Genomic DNA, 25,824 nt, shown 5'->3' on the forward strand with positions numbered 1-25,824 from the left:
ATAAGGAAGAATATATTTCTGACTATGAGGTAGTTTGATCAGCTTGGTCTAAGAGTTGTACTTACAAGAATTTTTTTATAGTATAATAAAAACAAGGAAATATTAACTTACCAAAGGCCCTGGAAACAGGTCGGAGCATTCGGCTATGTATACTTTTCCTTTTAGATTTAGGAGTCATCTAGCAACCAAAGGAAAATAAGCAATTAGTAATCACAGAAATATTACTCTACCATCTTTAGAAATATTTTGTGGTAAATTTTAGTCTAACTAGAAACTTTATTTGTTTCCTCTAGGAATGGTTGAGTAACTTTGTTTGGATTGAAAGAATCATTTCATGTTTGAGAAAGTAACAATTTTTTTAAATTTGTACAATTTTAACCCCAAACTTTGGATGGGAGTGTAAAACTATATTTGGGCTAATATTTCACAACCAGAACTGAATTCTTTTACTATGTTTTTGCAAATTATATATGATGCAAATAAGCATCAGAGATGCAGTAACAAAAGACTATCATAATATATAATATGCACAAGATTAAAGACAACAGAAATCAGTTTCTAGGAATTCAAGGATGCAAATAAATAAATTCACCTTAATTACAGGATCACACATCATGAAATGGTACATCAGAGATCATTGTAATTTGACTCCCTCATTATACAGATGAGGAAACTCGGGTACTTTTTCTCAATTCTACCTTGATTTTTTTTTTCATTTCTCCTCATTTTTCTTTAGTTAAAAATCAAAATCTCCTAGAAATACATAGTGTATATGTACAATCATGTTCAGTATACTGCTGGTCTCTTAGTGACAGATCATAAAAATAAGCCTTTTTCCCCCCCAGCAATTTTGTCATTAACTGATAAACTTTAGTACTGAGTTCTTACAACATTGCTCTTAGTCATAAAGAACTACTTTGTCAGTTCCACCAAAAGAGTAGTACTAGGAGGACAAGTTAATGAATCTCTCTAAGGTGCTAAGAAAAGTGAGTTGTTCATCTTCATCATCATCATCATCATCATCATCATTGAGTCAGATATAGAATCATTAAATTTTAAGAGTAGAAGGAACCTTTGACACTATCAGCAGCAGTTCTTATTTTACAGATGAAAAAATTGGGTTCTAGACTGATTAAATGATTTGCCCAGGATTACATAGCTAAGCGATAGAAACAGGACTAGAATAAAGCTCTCTAGTCTAGTGTTCTTTCCTCTACACTGTAACCCTATAAATGTACTTGTGAATTTTAGAAATAAAACAAAACAACCATGCAAATTAATTTGAGAAATAAGAAAATATGATTTGATGTTGAAAGAATGAAATAAATTTGTGAATTTCAATCTCATAGTAGAACTTAATACTCCAGTAAAAATAAAACCATCTTCATTGGATGATATTTTCATAGAATAAATCAGCAGTCAACTGGGTTGACTGGGTTTGCTAGGGGTTTTTTTTGCTAGTATTTTAAAAAAGTATATTTTGTTGCCAATACTTATCTGAAAGAAAGGTAGGGGAGAACAGAAGAATCATTTTTAGATCTAAATTGGTCAACTTGGCCAATAATAGTAAATGGCCTATTCTGTTAAAAATGTTGATATGATACCAAGTAAAAACATTAATTCAGAGAAAAGATTTTGTAGTATTATAAAAGCCCCATTAAGATTGACCATGAGAGGCAACCATTTTGATAGTAGTTCCCATTCCCCTACAAGTTTGGCTCAGTATAAATACAGTCTAGAATTAGACTTCAGAAATTAGTAGCCCAATAGGCATCTTTACAACTTGGGTCTCTCCCAAGAAGTTTATCTTCAGCAGAAATTGATTCATAATGCCTTAAAATGGTGCATATATAGTATTCCTGCTCTGAGATATAACCAGCCAATGTCAATAATAGTCTTTCTAGTGTCTTGAATGCAGCCTATTCTTTAAGGCATTGATCCCTGCTTCTACCAGCAGAAACTCTTATTGTTGACTGTAAGAAGGTAGAATATATAATCGTCCTTTGACAACTTCTTGAATGAGGATGGACACTGAGAAAAATCAGACTCTAACAAAAAAATTCATGATTTAGTCCAAGGGAGGATAGGCTTCTAATACTATTCCTGTTTTGGCTTGTTATTGTGATTGCTGTTATTTGGGAAGCATGTGATGGACATAGAAAAAGGCAGAATAATGAGAAAAGATCTTCGGGACTGGCCCATGGGAGAAGGTTCTCTTACAAAATAGATAATGAACTAAGAAAAGCTCTATAGAAATAAATAACTAAAGTTTCATTTGCTTGTCATCAAGTTAAGTCTACAGACAATTCTTCCTTTACATAAATGAACCTCTGGCAAAGTGATTTGTACATGTGCCCTTTGCCCTCACTGGCTTCACTCTATAACAAAGGCATACATAAAATAATAGCTGTATATTAACTTTATAAATGTACAGTATATTTCCTCACCTACTACACCTAGCCTTTAGATGACTGTGCAATATTTTTTTTTTTATGAAGCCAGAAAGATATTTGGATGGTGGCTCTCTTTTTTTCCCCTTGTGTATCTAACAACAGCAAACAATCTTATCCTCAATTAAGTCTTTGAACTTTTTTAAAAAACTTGATTTAGATGTATCTTTTCTGTTAATTTACTGAAAAAAAAATTACTGAAAATGATGATATGCCAACCATTTTTCTGGTTTGTTTTCACTTCAGGTTGTGATGTTTCCTTTTCTTCTTCGACAATTTTTGAAGCTAGCAACTCAATTAGATCCTCACTTGACAGTTTTTCACCATGAGACTTAATTAACTCCTCCATATCATCCTCATCCACTTCAAGTTCCAATTCTGTGCTAATTACAATATAGTTACTCCTTCAAAAGTTCTATCTTAGTCAATTCACCAGGACTGAACTATGGGCACACTTTTCCCCCTACCATCTTCATACATGTTTCCATTACACTTTCCATTCCTTAGCAAAATTCTACATTGCAAGGTAAGTATAATGGGATTGGCAGAAAACTCTCAGAGTCAAGGTCTTATCTGCATGCAAAGCTTCAATTGCCTGGACCAATGTAGTGTGCAAATAACAGATCTTGAAATTTATCACCACTCCCTGTAATATGAGGTAGAATTAGGAGGAAGAGAGACCACTTTTTCATGTTCATTAAAATCATTCAGACAGTGAGGGTGACTTGGGGCATTATCCAAAGTAAGTAGAATCTTGAAAGGAATATCATCATTATGAAACTTCTTTTGGATTTGAGGAGTGAAGTAGTGCATAAACCATTTTTCAAAGACGATAAGGGTTATCTATACCTTAGGTTTAGCAGAAATAATGCACAGGTAGTGTTGCCTTGCTGATTCCTTTAAATGCTCTAGCATTTTCAGAGTGGTGCATGAGAACAGTCTTAATTTACAAGTCCCAGAGACATTTTCATGAAGCAAGAGTAACTATTTTTCCAAGTTTATACCCTAGCGTAGTTTTTTTTCTTCAACTGAAAAGCAAGTTTGAGAGGATATTCTTTGTTAAAATAGGCCAGTTTTATCTACATTAAAGATGTCTCTGGCAAGTATGAACTTTCATCTATTTTTTTTTCTGGAACTGAGAACTTCTTGGCTATTTCTGTACAAGAAGCCTTTCCAGACTCTTGCATATTATGAAATCCTCCAAATAAACCATTGCTTGCTGTAAATATCTGTATTACTTTAGGGTACTTTACTTTTAAATATGTTTTGCATAAGGAATTTTTGTATTTCTTCTTGGATTGCTGTTTTTGTAAAACCCAATTTGCATAATGCAAATTTACACAAAGAATAAGTCTCTATATGCCCAATACAAAAACCACTCCATTTGCAAACAGATTTGTCCATTTCCTAAAAAGTCTTGCCCAATTCCACAGCAAATCTTCAATCATTCAATATCATTAAGATAAAAGGTCCTGATCTTAAAAATAAAATATTAAAGAAATCCCTATTCAAGTAGTACACTGGCCATCTTTATCTTTCTAATTTCTTAAAATTAAATTCTTGAAGATATAAAACAAGACTCATTATTTTGCTTTATTGTATTTATTACAGTTATTGCAATACTTCTGTGTCCTTCACAAGCATCTTCCAAAACATGGTGACATTTCATTGGATTTTAAAGAACCCTTTTTCACAGAGGAATGTGACTTTTCAATTGTCCCCAAAGTGACTTTTCTACTGATCCCAAGCTTACTAAGCTCATATTACTTACAGTTCACTATAGAGTTTTATACTTGATATTGGTAAATAAGATCTCATTTTACACACATTTTTCTACCTGCTAATTTACTTTTTTTTAACTTGCCTGACAGAATCACAAAAGATAATAATTTTTGAGTGATCCCTTACAATCAACCATGCAAACTTGATGACCATAAAAAGCCTAGAACAGAAGTATAAACAGTGCCTAACTGACAAAGACAGCTTTTTCAGGATTATCTATGTTCTTGAGTAACCATTTCATTCTCAGCTACTTACTTTCACAGATGAGTTATATCTGGGATGAAACTGAGTTCATAAACTTCTCTATCATTATTTATTCACTTTTCTATCTATACAACCTAAGGGATGAAATCCATTGTATTGAGCTTTTCCTTAAAATCTGTTCATCCTCAATGATCCTTTGTCTATAAAGCTTCAGTTCTAAAACCATTGGTAGTAGACTATAAACTGATTTCATGTATATGTAAGAGAACAGTCATCTAAACCCCTCAAATACAGATCTCATATGAACTTCTCACAGGAAAATATAAACAAACCTACTCAGTACAATTAAAATTCTGGATCTCAAGAACTTTTGCTTTAAAGGCAATTGATCTAAAACAAACAGGAGTTTGTGTCAAATCTTCTTTCTTTAAACATATATTCAGTAGAGCAAATACAAAGACTTTATTTATCACAGCAACCTGCAACTCCATCACCATGAGAGTAATAACCGAGGAAGTTCTCTATTCGAGGCAAGTTTGGCCCAAAGGCTAGAGAACCCTTACTGTAAATTGCTGAGTGCTGTCATTTGCTTCATCTAATTTTTGTGACTGAATTTAAAACATATTACCTACAGCTTAATACACATTAATGCCTATTTAAATATCAATTATAATCCAACATGCAAACCCAGAGCATATTTCTGTTGTACTAAATTTCTATTTCCTGAACATATTTGACATGTTCCTACTATTTATAAAGTCTAAAAATACTTGGAACAGTTTAAAACACTACCCACTTCAAATTAAATTTTTATCCCCTAAACTCTACACAGATTTTACCAAGTCTGGATAATATATGAAAACAAAAGCAAACAAAAAAAAACCATAAAACAAAAATCAAACTCAAACCTAAAAAAAATAAGTTCTTAGTGATCTCTTAAGAATCATTTATCAGATAGGGAAAAAGTACATAAAAATATTTCTAGTGCAGGAAATTAATCATAATGTCAACTTTCCACCAAATTGGATTTTCTAAGATAGGACTAAAACAAATATGAAGAAAAACTGGCAAATTTAAACAAACTGCTATTTTGTGACATAAAAATCTGAATGTTTTTTTTCTTTTTAAACCTGAGTGACATTTTGTTTGTACCTCTTTCACCAACACATTCTTTGCTTGCTTTCACGCATATGGCTGGGGATATTTTAAATTCATCAGCTGTTATGCTGGTTGAACCTTCTTGTAAAATCCAATCTTGTCTCTAAATTGCTGCCTATTTCATTCAGTAACTGCGGGTGGATGACAATCAAGTCTCCGGGGAGACTAGCAAGGCAGCAAAGAAGCAAATGGAGCACGAAAATGTAAACAAGTAGGGCCAGAAACTGCAAGGCTACCAAAAAAATACTTACACTTGTACAGCAGAGAGTCTCCATGCAGCAAAAAGAAAGAAAAAAAAAAGAATATGAATGGAAGGGAGAAGAAGCAACAGCAGTTTTCAGAAAACAAGGGCAGAGACACACCATTCAAAAACACAAAGAATACAAAAAAGCCAAAAGTACATAAAAAAATCTTAACAGAAAAGGAGGGTTGCAAGAATGAAGTAAAGATTTCACTGTGGGTTGAGGCAGGATAGCTACTGATTTGTTTTTTAACAATCAGAAACACAATAATATCTTGAAAAATAACAGACATTTAAATATAAGGAGTGCCTTATCCTATATGAATTATTTCAAAGTCACCACTCCCCCCCACCCCAGTCTATGTTATAAACTATTTCTGGTGGATCGGGAAAACCAAGGACTCTAGAGACTCAAACCATCAAAGATGTAGGAAGGCTGCATCACAGGTCTTCAGAATATCTGAACTCATGCTCTACCCTTGGCTATGATGCAACTGTTGACCTTGTGCAACAGGACCAATTCTGGGGAAAATTGTGAAGTGGTTGGCATGACCTTTAGGGATTCTCAAGTCTCTGCTTTCCCAGGTCTTAAATTCATTCTGTGTGCTTCTCTCTGCAACATTTAAGAATTAAGTCCTAGTGTGCTTAGGCTTTCATGCTTTTGTTAAAACCTGAACATAGAAAAGGACCTGGATCCTTAGAAGAATGCCTTATACATACTGAACATTCAATAAGGATTGATGGTGTTAAATTGAAAAAAAAAAATCTCTTGACATACTAGAAACAATTAGGCAAGGACTACCTCAGATGTTAGCCATTTTTTTTAAAAGCTCTGTATTTTAGGTTTCTCTCTCTCCTCAATGGAAGATTGATTCAGTATAATGAAAAGTATTTCAGACATAATTATGAACCTATTGGATCATTATAAGGCAAGGCAGGGATTTTTCTACTGGTTCCAGCTCTCGTGCCACAGTGAAGAAGATTCCTCTTAACAAGATGTTATATCCATGGCAACACTCAAGCTAACTTTTGCCTTTTCAACAGATCAAAAGCCATTAGTTCATTTTCCCCCCCTCCTCTCTCTTTGTCTTCCAGTTTTAGAACCCCTATGAGTAATAGCGCCTTCAAAGTTACTCATTTCAAGACTTTTAGAGGAAGTTAAACATTTCAAAGAACAAAGGATTTCTAGTGGTCAAGAAGAAGTCATCCTCATCTATTCCATCTCATTGTTCCCTATGGAGAACTACACAGGAATCACAGACACTAGGTGGAGATGGTATAGGGGAAGAAGAGAGACAGAAAAAATAAAGGAGGACTATTGTGGTCCAAAACTTAGAGGAAATAGTAGCCACTTAGTATTGACTAGCTTCATTATATCATAGAGAGGACACACAAATTTAAGTTTTTCCTTATCCTCTTTCAAGCACTGCTTTAGATACGGGACTCTGATAAATGAGCTTTTTTATTATTTAGCCTTTTCTTCCCATTTCCAAATCTTAGTACTTAACCTCTGTAGCAGGGGTGTCTAATCAATCGACTCTTCTGGGTTGCAGGGTCCAACAAAAACCCTTCAAGGGCCTCAGAGTTCAATATCCATTCATGAATATGCAACCACACCACCAAGAAGCACAGCAATGAGCCCCTAGATTGGACACACTAGCTATTTAGATTATTTGAAAAGAATTTGCATATACCTTATTTATACATAGCTGTGTGCATGTTATCTTCCCCCACAGACTCCCTCACTAAATTCCTTGAGGGAGTTGTCTTCTTTGAAAGACCAACACTGAGCATAGTTTCTGGAACACAGTAGCAGAGTCTTCTTCCATGAGAACATAAGCTTCTCAAAGGCAAGGACTGTCTAGTTTGAGAGATATATGTGTGTGTGTGTGTGTGTGTGTGTGTATATACACACACATATATATATAATACACACACACACACACATTTAGCTCTTAGCACAGTGCCTAGAAAATGTTACCTAGATTCTTTAACATTCATCTGCAAGTATTTTACACTTCACTTGAATGATCAACTACTGATGGATAATAATAGAAAACTTGTAAAAAAGATTGCTATGATCTGAATAGCTGCTTTATTTTTTATATATGCACTTGTCTGCAGTTCTGCTTAGAGGAAAGAAGTATTTTCTGCTCTAGTTTCTTTGCTTGCTAATGTCAGTATGATTTTTTTCCTCCAAGTGGCACACATAGTAAAAAAATCTAAATTAAAAGTCTGTTATATTTTCATCTTTGCTTTGCCAAAAGACAGACCTAGTGGTAGGGGGTCTTAGCTTACAGATATGAGAAAGAGAAAATCCATAGTATCAAATTCTATTATATACAGTGCCTTCCTCATTAGGCTTCAAATTTGTGAAGAACATGTTAACTTTCTGAGCAGAACTGAAGCACAAGGTCATGAATCACTCGTTTCTGAAAATTAATGTTTACAAAAGAGGATCAACAAATTTGGGGGCTAGAAGGGACCTTAAGAATCATTCAATATAACCATTGTTTTATTTAGATGATGAATATTTGTATTTACTTTCTTTGTCCCTTCTGTAAATTATTTTAGTACTTTTAATAAAATGTCTTGCCTTTTGTTCTAAGATACATCATTCCATTTTTTTTTAGGTTTTTGCAAGGCAATGGGGTTAAGTGGCTTGTACAAGGCCACACAGCTAGGTAATTATTAAGTGTCTGAGGCCGGATTTGAACCCAGGTACTCCTGACTCCAGGGCTGGTGCTCTATCCACTGTGCTATCTAGCCATTCCTTATCATTCCATTTTAAAAGCAGAGATTCTTTAATATGATTTGAATCCCAACTTCAATTATCACTTAAAGTCTCAATCTTTTTCTTCCATATCTATAAAATAGGGATAATCATATTCATACTACCCATAGGATTGTTGGGGGAAAGTTGCTTTGCAAACATCAAAATGCTATAGAAATGTGAATAGCATTAGCAATAGAAGAAAACCCTCCAAATTTTAAACTCTAGGAAGATGTGGCACCATATAACCTCACAGGGCTTTAGAATGAACAAAATTTAGGTAAGATTATATATTTAGAAATGGAAGTACCTTAAAGATCATATAGTAAAATCTCTTCATTTTGCAGTTGAGGAAACCCAGATGGGTTCAAAGTCATGCTGCTTAGAAAGGCAGAATTTAAATCCAGATCCTTTGACTCCAAATGAAGGACTCTTTATACTGGAGCATGATGTTTATTTATATTTAGTACCACAGTTCTTAAAGATATTCCAAGTTATTGCTCTAAGATAGATTCAACTTCAGTTCAGTCTCAATCAATAAATCAACAAGTATTTATTAGATATATATTATGTTTCCTTTAACTGTAACACTAATTGATTGAGCAGAAAAGACCACAGGTCTATCTTTCAAATGAGCAGATGATTTATATATGTTGCAAAAAGGGCTCGGTTTATTGGAAAAAGAGTAAAATCTCTCCACTGACATAAAAATCTCCTAGGAGAGTACTGTCAACCTAGATCTTGGGATGAAATTATTTAAAAAGACCCTTCTGTTTGTTTGCTTGCTTTCCCTCCAGTACCAGACCTTTCTTTTTTGATTCCCCTGGCAAAGAGTCTGCCTCTTTGCTTAATCTATCACCTATTTCTTTATCCTGTCAGCTTGGTTCATTCAGGGTTTTTATCAACAGAAATCCTAGCATTTGAAATTTGGAAAATGACATAAAGAGATTTTTTTTTTTTGTACAAGAACCATCTTTGGTTTAGGTTCTGGAAAATCTGGGATTGTCAACTAAATAGGGTATGACATATTATTTTCACGTGGGCATTTTGGGGTTTGTCAGTCATTCTGTAGGAAAGGGGCTTTTACAAACATTGAAGTGTTATAAATATGTGTGTTGGAAGTAGCAGTACTATCAATAGAAGGAAATTTTCAAATATTAAAATCTAGAAAGATGTGACACCAGATAGATAACCTTAGATATTAGCTTTAGAGGAATCTCATCAAAGATTCAAATGCCTACTGTGTGAAAGGACCTAGTGTTGGTGTCCTTGGAAAATCCGAAGTTGTAAAAGGTCCCTGAACAAAAAGATTTATACAGTTTAGGAGAGCTAAGGCATATACAAAAATAATTAGAATATAGGGTAGTATTTGATAGGGGTCAGAAGAGAAGTCAAGAGCATTTTTAGAGGAGGTGGAAATTACTTAATGGAGGGGAAGTTTGAAAATCACAAAAAATTTCTTGGAAAAGATGGTTTTTGAGCTAGGCTTTGAAGGATGGGTGGAATTGACCAGTATGATGGGAACAGGGAGGAGAAAGGGCTTTCCAGGAAAAGAATATGGAATAGTTAAATGGAAAACTATGGGTTATTTGGGAGGTAATGAATTAAAAGATTAGATTGTTGGGTGGGTTTCAGTGGGGTGGTGAAGGGAAATAAGGGTAATAGAAGCATGAAAAAATAAATTGAGTCAAACTGTGAATACCAGGCTAAGGAGTTTAGATTGGGCAACAGGAAATTAAAAAGAATTTTTACTCAAGGGAATGACCTGTACAGAACAATACTTTAGATTAAATCTGGTGGCAGTGGGTGTATAGATGGAACTAGAATGGAGAAAATGGAGTAAAAAGAAACAACTGAAAAGGATGCTAAAGGTGCTAAGTAATAAAATGATTACACTAGGATAAATGTAAAGTGAATGGAAGGAGATAGATGTGAGAAACACTTGGGAGAAGAAATCAACAGACCTTGATAACAGATTGGAGAGCAGTTTGAGAAAGTATAAGATAGCAGGTAACTGGTTTTGAGTTTGGAAGAATCTTGGTACCATAATTCAAATAAGAAGATCAGAATTAAGCATGAAAGAACAACTCAGTTTTGGAATTGTCTCCCAGCAGTTGTGAACACTGAATGTGGATCTGTGTAGAGGGATACAAAAGATAATGATAGCCAACATTTATGTCATGTCTACTATGTGCTAACCACTTTATATCTCATTTAATTCTCACATCACCTTTGGGAGGTAGGTGCTGTTATCCCCATTTTACAGTTGAGGAAAATGAGGCAGGCAAAGGTTAAAGGTCTTGCTTATGTTCATGCCCCATGTGGGAGTTGAACTCAGATCTTCCTGATTCTAGGCTCAGTGTTCTATCCTCCATGCCACCTAGTTGCCTAAGATTTAACAACCAACTAATAGAAACTCAAAAGTTTACAAAAGGATAAATGCTGAAAACTATCTTTGTGTGTAATTGGAAAAAAATAAAAGTTTTGTTGAAAAAAATCCCATGTAAAAACATACTTGCGGAATAATTTCTTCATAATATCATAAAGATATTTTAAGTTTAACATGTCCAAACTCATGTTTTTTTTAGGGTTTTTGCAAAGTAAATGGGGTTAAGTGGCTTGCCCAAGGCTACACAGCTAGGTAATTAGCAAGTGTCTGAGGCTGATTTGAACTCCTGTCTCTAGGGCTGGTGGTTCTATCCATTGCGCCACCTAGCTGCCCCCAAACTCATTATCTTTCCCCTAAACTGCTCTCTCTATTCTAAATTTTCCTATTACTATAATTGATGACATTACCAGTCTCTCAGTTTCTCAAGTTTAAATTCTGGGTCTCACCCCAATTCTCATCATCTTTCATGTCCCCATATCCAATATGCCAAGTCTTACAGATTATACCTATGAAACATCTCTCAAATATACATGTCCCCTTCTCTTCTCTGATATTGCAACAATAGACAAATATTGCCTGAAGATGGCTAGATGGCTTGTAGAGCATTTTTACCCTGAAGTCAGGAGGACCTGAGTTCAAATTTGACCTAGTCATTCACTAGCTGTGTGACTTTGGGCAAGTCACTTAACCCTGACTGCCTCACATCCAGGGGTCATCTCCAGTCATCCCTGATTCCTATCTGGTCAATGGACCCAGATAACTGGAGGAGACAGTGAGGTTGGTGATCTAGCACAGTATTCCCTCATTTAAATACAATTCACATGGTTGTCATGGCATCACCTCTGTGATGTCATGGTCTTCTTTGAGAATAAAGGACAAATGTTATCTCTGCAACCACCTTAGTGCAGGCATCATCCTCTCACAAGTGGACTAGAGCAATCAATTACTGGGGTCCTGACTGCCAAAAGAACCCTCACTTCAGCCCATTCTCCATTCAATCTACAAACTGATTCTCTTAAGTATAGGTTCAACCACATCCCTGCCCTACTCAATAAACTCTAGTGGCTCCCATTCACCTCTAGCATCAAATACAAAATCCTCTGCTTAGCCATAAAATTCTTTAATAAATTAGCCCTTTCTCTACCTGCCCAGTCTTTTCAAATTTTATACCCCTCCTCACCATCCAGTGTCAGTGGCCTCTAAGCCTCCTTTCTAGAAAGTTCCCCTAATTTCCATCTCCTGGCTACCTTGGAGTTTCAAATACAATCCTACCTATTATAGGAAGTCTTTTCCAATCCCTCTTTTCCTTTTTTGCAAGGTAATGGGGTTAAGTGACTTGCTCAAGGCTAGATAATTATAATGTCTCTGAGGCCGGATTTGAACCTAGGGTCACTGCTCCATCCACTGCACAACCTAGCTGCCACCCCTCCACCCCAATCCCTCTAAATTATTTCCTATTTATCCTTTGTGAATATATATGGATATACATTTTAGATAATGTATGTATATATATATATTATATATGCATATATATTGTACTTAAAATATATGCATATATGTTACATACATAAATACATAAGTATGTGTGTGCATGTGATTGTGGACAAGGCACTTAGACTCAGTTTCCACAACTGTAAAATGACTGTTGTGAAGATAAAATGAGATAATATTTATAATAAAGAACATAAAATGCTTATTCCTTTCCCCTTCCATTCCTTACATAGCTTGTGTGTACATAGCTGTTCATTTATTTTCTCCCCCGTAAGACTGTGAGATCCTTGAAGGCAGGGACTGTCTTTTTGCCTTTTATTTTATTCCCCAGCACAGCTTAGCCTACTGACCAACTAAGGGAAAATGCAATATACTATTGCAAATACTGTTATCCTCATTTTATTGATTAGGCAGTAGTTGAGTTTTAAGAGATAAACAAGGAAATCACAAGGGTTTCAGGCTTTGCATCTGCTTCTTTAAATAAATTTCTATAAAGTTTTATGAGACTTGTGTATATCTATACATATACATATACATATACATATACATATACATATACATATACGGACCCCTTTGGCAGTCTAGTAAAACCTTGGGAGTCCTTCTCAGAACTATGATTTTTAAATGCATAAAATAAAATAAGCACTTAGAATATTTTGTTGAATAGTTTTAGTAGTGTTTGGCTCTGTGACCCTATTTGGGGTTTTCTTGGCAAAGAGACCAGAGTGATTTGCCACTTCTCCCTCTGGTTCATTTTACAGATAAGAACCTGCCAGTGACCTGCCTTGAGTCACACATGTCTAAGGACAGATTCAAACTTAGGAAGATGAGCCTTCCTGTTTCCAATGGGAAACCAAATATATTGAAATCATAGTTGAGTAAATATATATATATATATATATATATATATATATATATATATATATATATATATTTTTTTTTTTAAAAGGTCACACACCCCAGGTGAATAACCCATGCACTATTCAATTCAAATTAAGAAACCTGAGCACTTCAGAATCTTGCTTTCATATTTCCTTTTAATGAAATCAATTTTGTAGACTCAAATTATTTCTAAAGTGACTCTAATAAGCTGAAATCACTGTGGTGCATAAATAAGTCAAGTCTAGTCACCAAACATTTATAAGGTGCTTATTAAACATGAGATTTGGTACACAAAAAAGGCAATAACAGTCCCTGCTCTCAAAGAACTCATGATCTAATGCCTATCTAGCTAATGAATTTACATAGAGGGTATGCACTGTGTTCTACTGAAAAACAGCTATGAACAGGGTATCATAAATGAGTTACATATCCATTTCTTAAATCTTCTCTATGTGGCAACACTTTAATATAACATGTTACTTGCTAGTTGAAAAAATAAAAAGACACTAAAATATGCATAATAGTTTTGATTTTTACTGATAGACTGACTTTTCTCTATGCGTCAATTAGAATTAGAAAAAATTTCAATACACTTATAGTGAATAGTTTTGGTTCACCCTATACATATAAAACAAAAATTGTGATTTTTTTGACATTAGAAGCAAGATAGAAGCACTCTACATAAATTAAATAATTTATTATTTTATTTTTAGGAAGCAGTATCAAGGGCATGGATTATTTCTATGCACTAATATTATTACTTGGTTTAAAAGTAGTGTGAAATTTATTGTAGTGGGAGGGAAAGGGGGGGGAATTAGGAGATAATCATTTTTGAATTAGTATTGCTTTACCTATTTGGCATAAAATATTTTCATAACTCATGCAAACAAAATACACACCAGGGTCAAATTATCAGTAATTTTATATTAAAATAAAATTTAATTAATAGATCAATGGATGAATTATGAAATATTAATGTGTGAAAATCATTGGTGAGAGTTTCTTTTGGAACAATGCTCTTGTGATCCTTAAGATTCCATAGATCAGAGAAATCAAAGTTCTGGCCAATGTACTTTAAAATACTGATATATACATATATACTTTTAGAACAATTAAGACCATAGCATAAATGTAAAATGTAAAAAAGTACGTAAATAATATACTCTGATTAGGGAACAACTGAATAATATGGTATGTCAGTATAAAATAATATTATTTTAAAATAATGAAAGAGAATGAAAAGGAAGTATTTGAAAAATTTATAGAAACTTTAAGAATTATATAGAACTAAGTATGTACAAATTAGAGAACAATGTTGTACAATGATCACAGTAAATAGGAAAACAGTACTAAAGGACAAAAGAATTAAGATTTACTGATCACTGACCAATCCTGACTCAAGAGGATTTATAAAGTATTTCTTTTTCTTCTCATTAGCATGGCTGTGCTCTATATAGTTACAGAATAAAGCATAAGCTACCAAACAAGACTAATGTTAGTTTTTATTGCTTGACTGCATTTCTGCATTTCCGTTTGGAGATTTCTTTGGGAGGGTGAGGTGAGAATAGTTTTTAGAAATGGCAATTATGTGAAAATTATCAATAAAAAACTTTTAAAAAAGAAGATGATGATCTTATATAGATGCACATTTCTTCCTAATGTGCAAGGCACATATTCTGGAAAAAACAAGAAATACATGCAAAGCATGTTAAAAAAAAAACCTCTGTTGACAAAAGATATACAGATTCACTGAATCTAGACAGGCAAAAAGTACTCACTTTCATTTATAGTATAAGTTAAAATAAATCTTAATTAAAGATAGCAAACTTTTGATTTAATGACTTGAATAATTTTAAAGAAATTTAGATGTATGTTATCAAATACATATCCTTTTACATGTCTCATCTCTCTCTCATATGTACACATACATATTGTAAATATTTGCATCTTTCAGTGACTGCACACAGTCAAGATATCTTTTCTTGCCCTATGGCCCAGATTCTTTTCTCCCTAACTAGTGAAAAAAACTATTATTTCCTTACCACCTCTCTCCTTCCTACTTCCTCCATACTATCATTCAAGACATCCTATACTTCCTAAATCCCTGAAATAAGTTGCATAAAATCAACTTGGGTTGACATGATTTTTATATCAAGATTACTTTTTGTCTCCAATCAAATATAATGCTGCTCAGGTCAACATTTATTTGTCTAATGCTAAACTGAAAATTTTACACAAGTCCTTTTTGAAGCTACACAAGAACATTTCAAGATCTCCTATAATAGTAACTAAGAATAAAATCCACTCCATATATATAGTAGAAGGAGTATTGGACATTTTAATCTGAGTTTGTCACTGGCTAGCTATAAGGCCACAGATGAGTCATGTATCTGCTCTGGATCTCAGTTTTTGCAACAAGGCTGACGAAGATAATCTTAAATTCTGAGTATTCTTTTCATATGCTTGCCACAAATTTTTATGTTCTTTGATCAGGTGAAGGAAGTTGCAATAATGGAAAAAATAGGACTTGACTTGAAGTCAGAAGACCTGGGCTTTAATCCCTACACTTACTAGCTGTATGATAATGGACAATTTACATAACCATGTACTATACTTCTCCATCTAAAAAAAGGGAATGATAACACCCATTTGTCTCTTAGGTTTGTTGTGAAGGAAGTAGATTGTAAAGCTAAGTGGTATACACATGGGACTCAGTATTATTATTTCTTTTGTTTTGTTTTGTTTATTTATTTAAGGCAATGGGGTTAAGTGATTTACCCAAGGCCACACAACTAGGCAATTATTCTGTGTTTGAGGTCGAATTTGAACTCAGGTCCTCCTGACTCCAGGACTGGTGCTCTATCCACTGCACCACCTAGCTGCCCCTCAGTATTATTATTTTTAAATGGTTCTCTAGGCAATAAGCTTATTTGGCTGGAAGCAACTACACACAGCTTTTAATTAGGGAATATCAGTTTACTATAAAGTCAAAGCGATAAGAAGCTTTCAGGTCAATAATGCTCTAGCTAACATATTTCCCATTTGATGATTCATTCACTCCTAACAATCTTCAGGGCTTATGTAGTCAAGCAACAAGTTAACGAGTTGTTGAGTGAACTTTGTTTCTTATAAATTAATCACACATAATTTAGCACTGTTGCCAGGAAGATGATCAAAAAGTTGTCAAGGAAATACTCCCTCAAACAGATCTCTCATGATAAGTCACATTACAAGTTCAACTGTTTTGACTATCTATGAAGGGAAACACATGCTTGGAAACAAAAATGAATTTCTGATCTGAGGAGTTAAAAGTAAAACACAGAAGTGAGTATGAAGAGAGAGAAAGTTGCAATGTTTCAGCAAAGAACTGCCTAGACCCTTTATTCAGGCTAAGATCTAAAGGATCAGTTTAACTGTCACCTTCCAAGCCTTTCCTATTCTTTTCCAAAACTATTATACATAACCAAAAATATCATATATGTATGTATATGTATATATATAAAATATATACAAATTGAATGCATCAATATATGATATATTTACTTTCTTATATGATATATATGCTTATATATGCACATATTGTCTCTCCAATTAGAATGAAAGTTCCTCAAAAGCAAGGACTTCTGTTTTTGCATCCTAAGGAATTAAGCTTGGTCCATAGTTAGTGCACACTAATTCTTGCAACCAAAGTCTTTGGCACTGTTAAATAATTAGGAACAGAAATTGGTGTGTTTATTAGTAGAAATCACATTAAATATGCATTGTCATCTACTGTGTTGTACCTTTGGGAATATGAGACTTTTCTATAAGATACACAGCTGAAATGTCACCTATGTCTTACCCGTCACCTTTAGAATGTGAATTCCTTGAGAACATGGACTGGTTTGCTTCTCTATAAAGCAATTAATATTGCTTTTGTCATTCTTTCATTCACTGCTAATTGATTTCATTTTTAGAACTGATGGATTTATTAGATGCTAGGAAAAAATGTTTCCAAGAACTAGGATGCATGAATGAAAGAAATATTATAGTAAAAAGAAAGGAATTGCTAGGTGACCTCTATGCTATAATTCTTATAAGGCAAATACCAAATTTATTCCAATAAGTATTTGTTGAATGCACCAAGAGTTGTTGAATAATAAGGCTACAAAATCTCTATTCTTTAACCTAGATCAGTTTTGACATAGACACAAGACTTCTTTGCTCAACCATGTATATAGGTATATACATTTTTACCTTTTGAATCAAATGAAAGGGGAAAAAATTAACCATGTACTATGCTAAGAGAGAGGGAAGGAAAGGGGAAAATAATCTTATTTACAAGGAGCAGATACAACAAAAATTAAACTGCAGGAATGACTGCTTCCTTTCAAAGTAACAGAAACATTTTTGTCACTGAGTTCAAGTAGGTATATAAGGCTAGTTTGTAAAAGGAATCTAATTCTCCCTCAAGTATTATTATGCTTGTGGTAGAGAGCAGTTCAATAGTGATGCTTATTTAGGGCAACTTAGGTTAACTAGTAAAACAAGGCAAGAATCATTCAGTCAACAACACAATAAGAAAACCCAGTCCGTGCTCTCACATAATAGCTATTTTGTTGAGTTGCTTCATCATGACACTATCTGGGGTTTTCTTGGCAAAGATATGGGAGTGGTCTGCCATTTCCTTTCCCAGTTCATTTTAACAGGATGGGGAAATTGAGGCAAATGGGGTTAAGAGACTTGCCCAGAGTCACACGGTTAGTAAGTGTCTGAGGTTAGATTTGAACTAAAGAAGATGAGCCTTCCTACTCCAGTACAAGCATTTCATCCATTGCATCACAAACAAGATATGGAGGGGATAAATTGGAGATAATTTAGAGTGAAGGCATTAAAGACTTCATGTGAGCAAGAATAATTAAAGGTAGCTGAAATATTAAAATACTTTCTACTCCCCCTGTGTTATTACTTTATCAGCATCTATTACCAGTATTTCAAATACTAAAAAGTTAAGGCCAAGTGTCATAAAGGACAGTCAGTTTGGTGGGGCTGTGAACTCATCCAAACCTTTCTGGAGAGCAATTTGGAATTATGCCCAAAGGGCAATAAAAATGTGCAAACCCTTTGATCCAGAAATACCACTATGGGGTCTATATCCTCAAGAAATTATGGAAAAAGGGTTAAAACATCACCTACACAAAAATATTCATTGCAGCTCTGTTTGTGGTGGCAAAGAAATGGAAACTGAGGGAATGTCCATCCATTGGGGAATGGCTTAGCAAACTGTGGTATATGTATGTGATGGAACACTATTGTTCTGTTAGAAACCAGTAGGGATGGGAATTCAGGGAAGCCTGGAAGGATCTGCATGAACTGATGATGAGCAAGATGAGCAGAACCAGAAGAAGACTGTACACCCTAACAGCAACATAGGACTGATGATCAACCTTAATGGACTTGCTCATACCAACAGGGCAACAATCTGGGAAAATTTGGGGCTATCTGCAATGGAGAATACCATCTGTATCCAGAGAAAGAATTATGGACTTTGAACAAAAACCAAGGACTATTACCTTTAATTTAAAGAAAATGTTGTCTTATTATATAATTCTGCTACATCTCATACTATATGTTTCTTCCTTAAGGATATGATTTCTTTCTCATCACATTCAACTTAGACCAATGCACACTATGGGAATGATGTAAAGACTAGCAAATTGCCTTCTGTGGGGGGTGGGAAGCAAGATTGGGGGGGGAAAATTGTAAAACTCAAAATAAATAAAACATTTCTAAAAAAAAAAATAATAAAGGACAGTTGGCCAACTTATTGTACCTTGCCCATATGGTCACAAATTGCCAGTACTAAATGTTGAAATAATGTTCATAAAAAATGCAAATCAATAGGGTCACACCAACAAGAACATTACCTACCTGCTAAGCAGTTTGAGGATGATACCCACTCAGTCTTGGAACGATACTATAAAGAGTACTTAGACTTTCCCCACAATTCTAGGGCAGCTATGTTATTCTCATCTTTAGTAAGCTAGTTGTGGGTTAAGACTGTCCTCATTCATCTTCAACTAACTAGTCCCTGAATATAATCAGTGTTTAATAAATGTCTGCAGAAGTAAGGTCACAGTTGCATAAAGATTTTCTGTATATTCTCAAATTTTCTTTTTTAAAAATTGTCTTTCTTCCATTATTAGGATGTTTATCTGTAAAATTGGATTGAGAGATCTTTGACTTTACTTTTAGCTTTAAATCTATGTTCCTGTGGGCACACCCAAAACTTTAAAATGCTATGTAAATTTAAGCTGGAATTATAAGATGAATTTATTATATACTCAAAAATAGAGATTTTTAGACTTTTTTGTATCACAAATTACTTTGGAAGTCTCATGAAGTCCATGGATCACTTCTCAGGGAAAAAAAGTTTTTTGTTTTTAAATTTACAATAGAAGGAAATGCTAAATTTCAGGTGGAGGTTAGTAAAAAATAAAGATGACACTTTTTTATTTTTGCATCTAAGTCCAGTGACCCTCGAAATCTGTCCATATATCCTTTGGTGAGTCTGAGTCTGAATTCTACATTAAGACACTGACTTAAAAGCATAATAGAGATTCACAATTTCAAGCAAATTTTTTTTCCTGTTTTACTTTGTATATGGAAATACATATTTTATTTGGTGTTTAAGTATGGAATAAATAAATGAATGAAAAGACAGTACTTACCCACCAGGAGTTTAAAATCTAATGAGATATCATCTTGTCCATAAAGTAATAGGTCTAAGATAACACTTGAAGACCACATAATTGAATAGTTGTACTCATAACAGACACTTCACTTAAGGATTGGATAGAAGTGCTACCTATTATTCTCCTACATAGTAGGAGGATAATAAGAAAATAGTTTCTTTGGCCACTAGCTTAGGACCAGAACAATTAAACTTGGATCCTAGTTTGTCTTCGGAAGAATGGCATTTTTTGTAAGACCAGCATCAAGACTTAAAAACTATTTCATATTCATTTGCATCTTCTGTTGGATGTGTTCTTTGAACAGGACTCAGAAATTTGAGCTGCTGTCCCAGAACCCATTGTTTTGTGTCTTGTTCCTAGGTGAGTGGGTGTTAATTCTGAGGTCTTGCTGTTCTGTCTATATGTGGTTATTAGTAGGAACTCAATTGAGGGGGAGGGAGAATGTCATTTCAGTAATCAGTGATGAAATTGGACCCATGGTAATGAAATTCAATCCATGGACTCTTGGAGGTAGAACAAATCTGGCACTCCATAGAAGGCTTTCCATAGAAGAAGGAATTAATTGAGGGGGAGGGTACTAGTGACATGAAAATCCACAATTTCCCCTTTCTAATTATACACTAATTAAATTTAGTTTAAATTTTAAATTAGAGTAAGGGTTAAAAGAAAAAGTTTTCTAAGTATACCTTTAAATTTAATCGTAATAAACTCCACTTATTTTTACACTTTCCTTATTTTTATGCTATTTCTCTCATTGTTTTTGTCTCCTTCCCTCTCACTATCTTCCCCTTTCCCTCTTATTCTATCATTTTAAAAATGTGCAGAATTCTTGGTGAAAAAATTTCCTATACCAATGCAAATCAGCAACTCTTCTGCATCTTTACTGGTTTAAGAAATTTGGGTGGGGGGGAGCGGAGAGTATCCTTTTTCCCTATTACCTTCTAACATTCAATCGATGTACAATTATTCTGTCTATCTCATGGCAATCTTTTGTCAGAAAAAAAACCCCATAAATACCTACATTTTTGGCTAGGATTTCCCCTAGTCTTGATGTGTCTTACATCTGTATTTTGTAATCTCTTCATTTTCTAACAAGGGGCAGAATTTTTTCTTCATTTTAAAGCCAAACTAAACAGAATTTGTTTTTAAACAAACCTGTAGTGAGAGTGATTTCCTCATGAAAGCTAAGTAGCCTCCCACTTAGAATTAAAACAAACAATAAAAATCCACAACTATTTGATTCAACAAAACATAGGCAAGCAAAAAAATTTTCCTCCCAATTCTTCCCAAACTTACAGGAGACAACATATACTACTCTATGGCTCATTTTTTATTTCTTTTTAAATTCTCTCTTCATCATTGCTATTCCTGGGTGGGAGGATGAGGATATAGAAGGGTTGCTGACTACCACTACATGACAGACTAAGGCAATTGATGTGGTAATATACTCTACCTTCTAAATGCAAACACAGAAGTCAAAATCCTTGCGCTCACATTTAAAGAAACACATACATACTCATACACACACACACACACACACACACGCACATATTTATGTCTAGCCTTGGCCAGAGAAAGCAGAATTCCAATAATTCAATCAATTTTCTTCATTAACTTGTTTCTTTGACTAATTCTTTGTGCATTTATTGATAATTATTTGTATACAAGGAATTATGTTTTTTCCTTATTTTTATTGTAATCTTCAGTGAAGGTCAAGACTATATTATTAATATACTACAAAATGTTAACCTCGTTAGTTTCGTGGCTAACTAAATGATTTTGGCCACATCAGATAAGATTTTTTAAAAAGTTAAGTAAAACAAAAAGTATACCAAGTTGAAAGTTAAAAGTTTCAACACATACATCCATATAGGTAAGATGTTCAGTATCAGTCTTCCAACACCTATTCACCTATTTTAGGAGCTGTATAATTTTGTCTTAAAAACAGTAATCTTATTAAAACCCATGGATTAAAAGGGAAAAACTATTACCACAACTGTTTTTTACTGATAATTGTAGTGTAAATGAATTATAATAATGATGAAGTCAATATCATGAGAAAACTGTCTCTCTTGGAATGAACCCCCCCCTCCACAGTCCATGTGTGTATGAGCCTATGGATGTGTGTATGCATGTGTGTGCATATGTGTGTGCATATAGACAAACACACATTCATATATACATGCACACACATAACACTGATTATTGTCCCTTATTCTCAAAGAGGACCAAAATAATACCATTATGTCAGAATCAAGATACAGTGTATCCAACTGTGGCTGATCAGATCAATATGAGCTCAGAATGCTCTAACACAGTTCAGGAATAAATAGGTCATGTGAACATATACACACACACATTCATCTCATAGACTCTTATTCAAATAGTTAAACAAAAAACCATTGAATCTGAGAGAGCATGCAAAGTGTCAGAATCTTCTGGGAGGATCAGATAAGCACCATGATATTAATAATCAACTTTAAGGAAAAAAAAAGAAAAACAAGAACTACTTAGATAAATGTGCAATAATAATTGAACTAGATGGCCTGCACCAAGAAGATGAAGCAACCATAAATTGCAAACATTTTCAAGAAGAGAAATAAGCTTCAGGGGAAAGAATGATAAGACTTATTTGTCATATTTAAGTCAAAGCAAATATTCTCATATTCATTTATTTCACTCTTTTATTTAGGAATATGTCTATCACAGAAAAAAGCTAGACTTTCCCCATAACTATTTTTTTCCCTGCTTTGGCAAAGATGAAATTCTAAACCAGTGGGGTCAAGAGAACAGTATACCTGATGCTAAAAAAGAGACTGTCTTACCATACAGGTGTCTAAGTCTTCCAAACGCTCTATCTCGGTCAACTCCTCCACAGTGATGATGGAGCGTTTAACTGGCTTTTCCTCAGCCAATTCAATCTCCAAGGATTCTTGGTGTGGAAGGAGTTTTCCTCTTCTTGTAAAATGGTCAGCCTAGGAGAGAGGGAAACATGTCAAATATGCCCAAGGTGAGGCTGGAAAGATGAGGAGCATCTTTGGCTGATGGTACACTTGTGGTTGTCCTCCACCAGATGGTGCAATGAGGAGCAAGGCTGATTATGAATAAATATTCCTATATTAAACAAGTTTTTCCTTTTGCCATCCCCATATCTTCCATGGAAAGAATACAAATATTATTTCTCCTTTCAGTGATTTTATTAGGACCTGTTGGCAGCTTATCTCTAAGCTGAGTATTAAAAAAAGTGTTGATTTAGGGGAAATAAAAGACTTCAATTCTCATTTAAATAAAGCAAGATCTGTATGGAAGAAAAACACTAGCAACTCTTGTTTTAACTACTGTTGGTTCACAAACTACTTGTTGGTTTTAATTAATTCATGTTAAGAATGTAATCTGAGATACGCACCATGAATTGCTAGTGTTGGTTCAATGTGCTAAATGTGTAATCAAACAGCAGGATGTGAAAGATGTTGGGAATAAGAAATATGCACTGACACTGAGCTGATCTTTTGAAGAAAATTAAGACTAGTACATTCTATGGAATTTTTAGGTGAAAGGAAAGGAAAGCAATTTCAATTTACCTTTGGGATGAGGTAAAGAGAATTTCACAGCTTTTCAAACCTTATTTCAACAACTAAGTTTCAGTTTGAAATTGCTTTTTCTTTATTATAGTAATTATGCTTTCCGTAGTCATTCCCCAAATCCAGAAGCATTGGCATTAAAATGAAACTGAAGAAAGTGAAAATATTTCTAAAGAATCGTTTTTCTGAGGAGGAAAAAAAATTGTTTCTGAACTATGTGGAAAGGTCAACATTTCTTCAGTGGTTATAACTCTAAGCAATGCCAAAACACACACAAGAAAAAGGAAAAACTAGCAAAAATTGAGATAAAGTGTAGTCAAACACTTAGATACCATAGTGTGACATGTATTATAATGAGCACCATTTTTTCATTTGTATGTTTTAATGATATTAGATTTGCATCAAATATAAATTTTGAGATATGCTTTGGAAGGGTAATACACACACACACACACACACACACACACACACACACACACACACGCTTGAGAAGCCCTACCACCTTAAGACTTGCTTTCAATGGGCATATGTTGTTTGTTTATTCTTATGTATAATAGATTCAACTGAAATTGTAAAATTGTAATTATTATTCATGGTAAATTGATCTGTACCTCCCATTTTGACTTTTTTTCTCACTAGAAAAATAAATGTGAAGTTCAATGATCAAGGACAATCCTGAGAGACCTGTTATGAAAAATGCCAACCACATCCAGAGAGAAAAAGCTATGAAATTTGAATGCAGAACAAAACATACTAGGTTCACTTTTTAAAACTTCTTTTAGGGGTGGCTAGATGGCGCAGTAGATAGAGCATTAGCCCTAGAGTCAGGAGGACCTGAGTTCAAATACAGTCTCACACACTTAGCTGTGTGACCTTGGGCAAGCCACTTAACCCCATTGCCTTGCAAAAACCTAAAAAAAAAACCCAAAAACTTCTTTTGTTTCTTTCTTTCTCATGATCTTTTTCCCTGCTTAGTTCTAATTCTTCTTTCACAACATGTCTTACATGGAAATAGTTAAATACAAAATTGTAGAAGTACAACCTCTATAGGATTCTCTGCTGCCATGGGGAGTTGGGAGGAAAGGAAGGGTGGTAAAATAATGTAGAACTCAAAAGCCTGCAAAAGGATGAATGTTGAAAATTATCCTCAAATGTAATAGGATGAAGGAGCATTGGATCTGGAGTCAGAAGGACCTGAGTTCAAATTCAGACTCAGACACTTAGTAATTGCTTAGCTTTGTGACCATGGTCAAGTTATTTAAACCCACTGCCTTGGGAAAAAAAAAGTAATTGGAAAAAAATAAATAAAATAAATGTGATATAGCTACCTGAGAGTTTTGAGAATGGTAATTTTTATGCTCTTACCCAAATCCTAAGGTGAGATTCTTTCCTGCCCCCCCCAATAGTTACTCTATTCCATGCCTAGAATATTGATTCATAATCACCTCTTACATTTACAGTTGAAATTTCTTCACTGGAAGAAACTTTTCTTAGAACCTATAACTTGCATGGAAGGTTTCTACTTCATTATCCTATTTCAAATATTCAAATATCAGGCTACAACTACATTATTAAATATTCAACTTTGCTTCAGGGAATTCTGAGCTCTGACAAAGAGTCACAAAATTTCTGAAATATCATCTCCCATATATCCTAATATTGGAAGTAAAATACTTTACTTTGCTATGAACTCTAGCTTCTACAATAAATGAAATTTAAATTTCTACTTTTGCAGCATTTATTAGTTTTGTACTCAGAAGTAACCAGTTATCTCTCCTTTAAACATGCCAATTTTACTTTAGGAATTTTCTTCAGAAATCTAAATATTTTATATTTTTCCTTAAAGTATGGTCTATTCTTAAATAACCATGAGTGGGTCAAAATGAGTAAAGTTTAATGAAATTAAAATAACTAGGTTGATTTCTAACTTTGGTTATCTCCTACCAAACATTTTTATATAGATCACTAACAAATAGCTGTAACTATGAATTTGCTCTAATTTTCCTCTTTCTCTTCCCATTGAAACAGGATGCAGGTCATAGGAAGAAAGCAAAAACTGGATAAGTCAAAAACAGGGTAATGGATAATTGGAATGCATAATTCATAAACTGGATAACATGACTTAGCAATATTATGAAG

At 34.1% G+C, this 25,824-nt stretch overlaps 1 protein-coding gene across 1 annotated transcript in view; it reads right to left on the reverse strand.

Moving 5' to 3' along the window:
- The window catches only part of LOC141499312 (F-actin-uncapping protein LRRC16A), a 201,563-nt gene that overhangs the window by 33,889 nt on the left and 141,850 nt on the right, over positions 1–25,824 (reverse strand). The window contains exons 28-29 of the mRNA XM_074202092.1: positions 22,930–23,079; positions 112–178 (exon numbers count right to left, since the gene is read on the reverse strand). Of these exons, the coding sequence (XP_074058193.1) occupies positions 112–178; positions 22,930–23,079 (217 nt within the window). The remainder of the gene's footprint in view (positions 1–111; positions 179–22,929; positions 23,080–25,824) is intronic.

The sequence above is a fragment of the Macrotis lagotis genome, chromosome X (assembly GCF_037893015.1).
Source record: "Macrotis lagotis isolate mMagLag1 chromosome X, bilby.v1.9.chrom.fasta, whole genome shotgun sequence".
In the NCBI taxonomy this organism is placed as follows: Eukaryota; Metazoa; Chordata; class Mammalia; order Peramelemorphia; family Peramelidae; genus Macrotis; species Macrotis lagotis.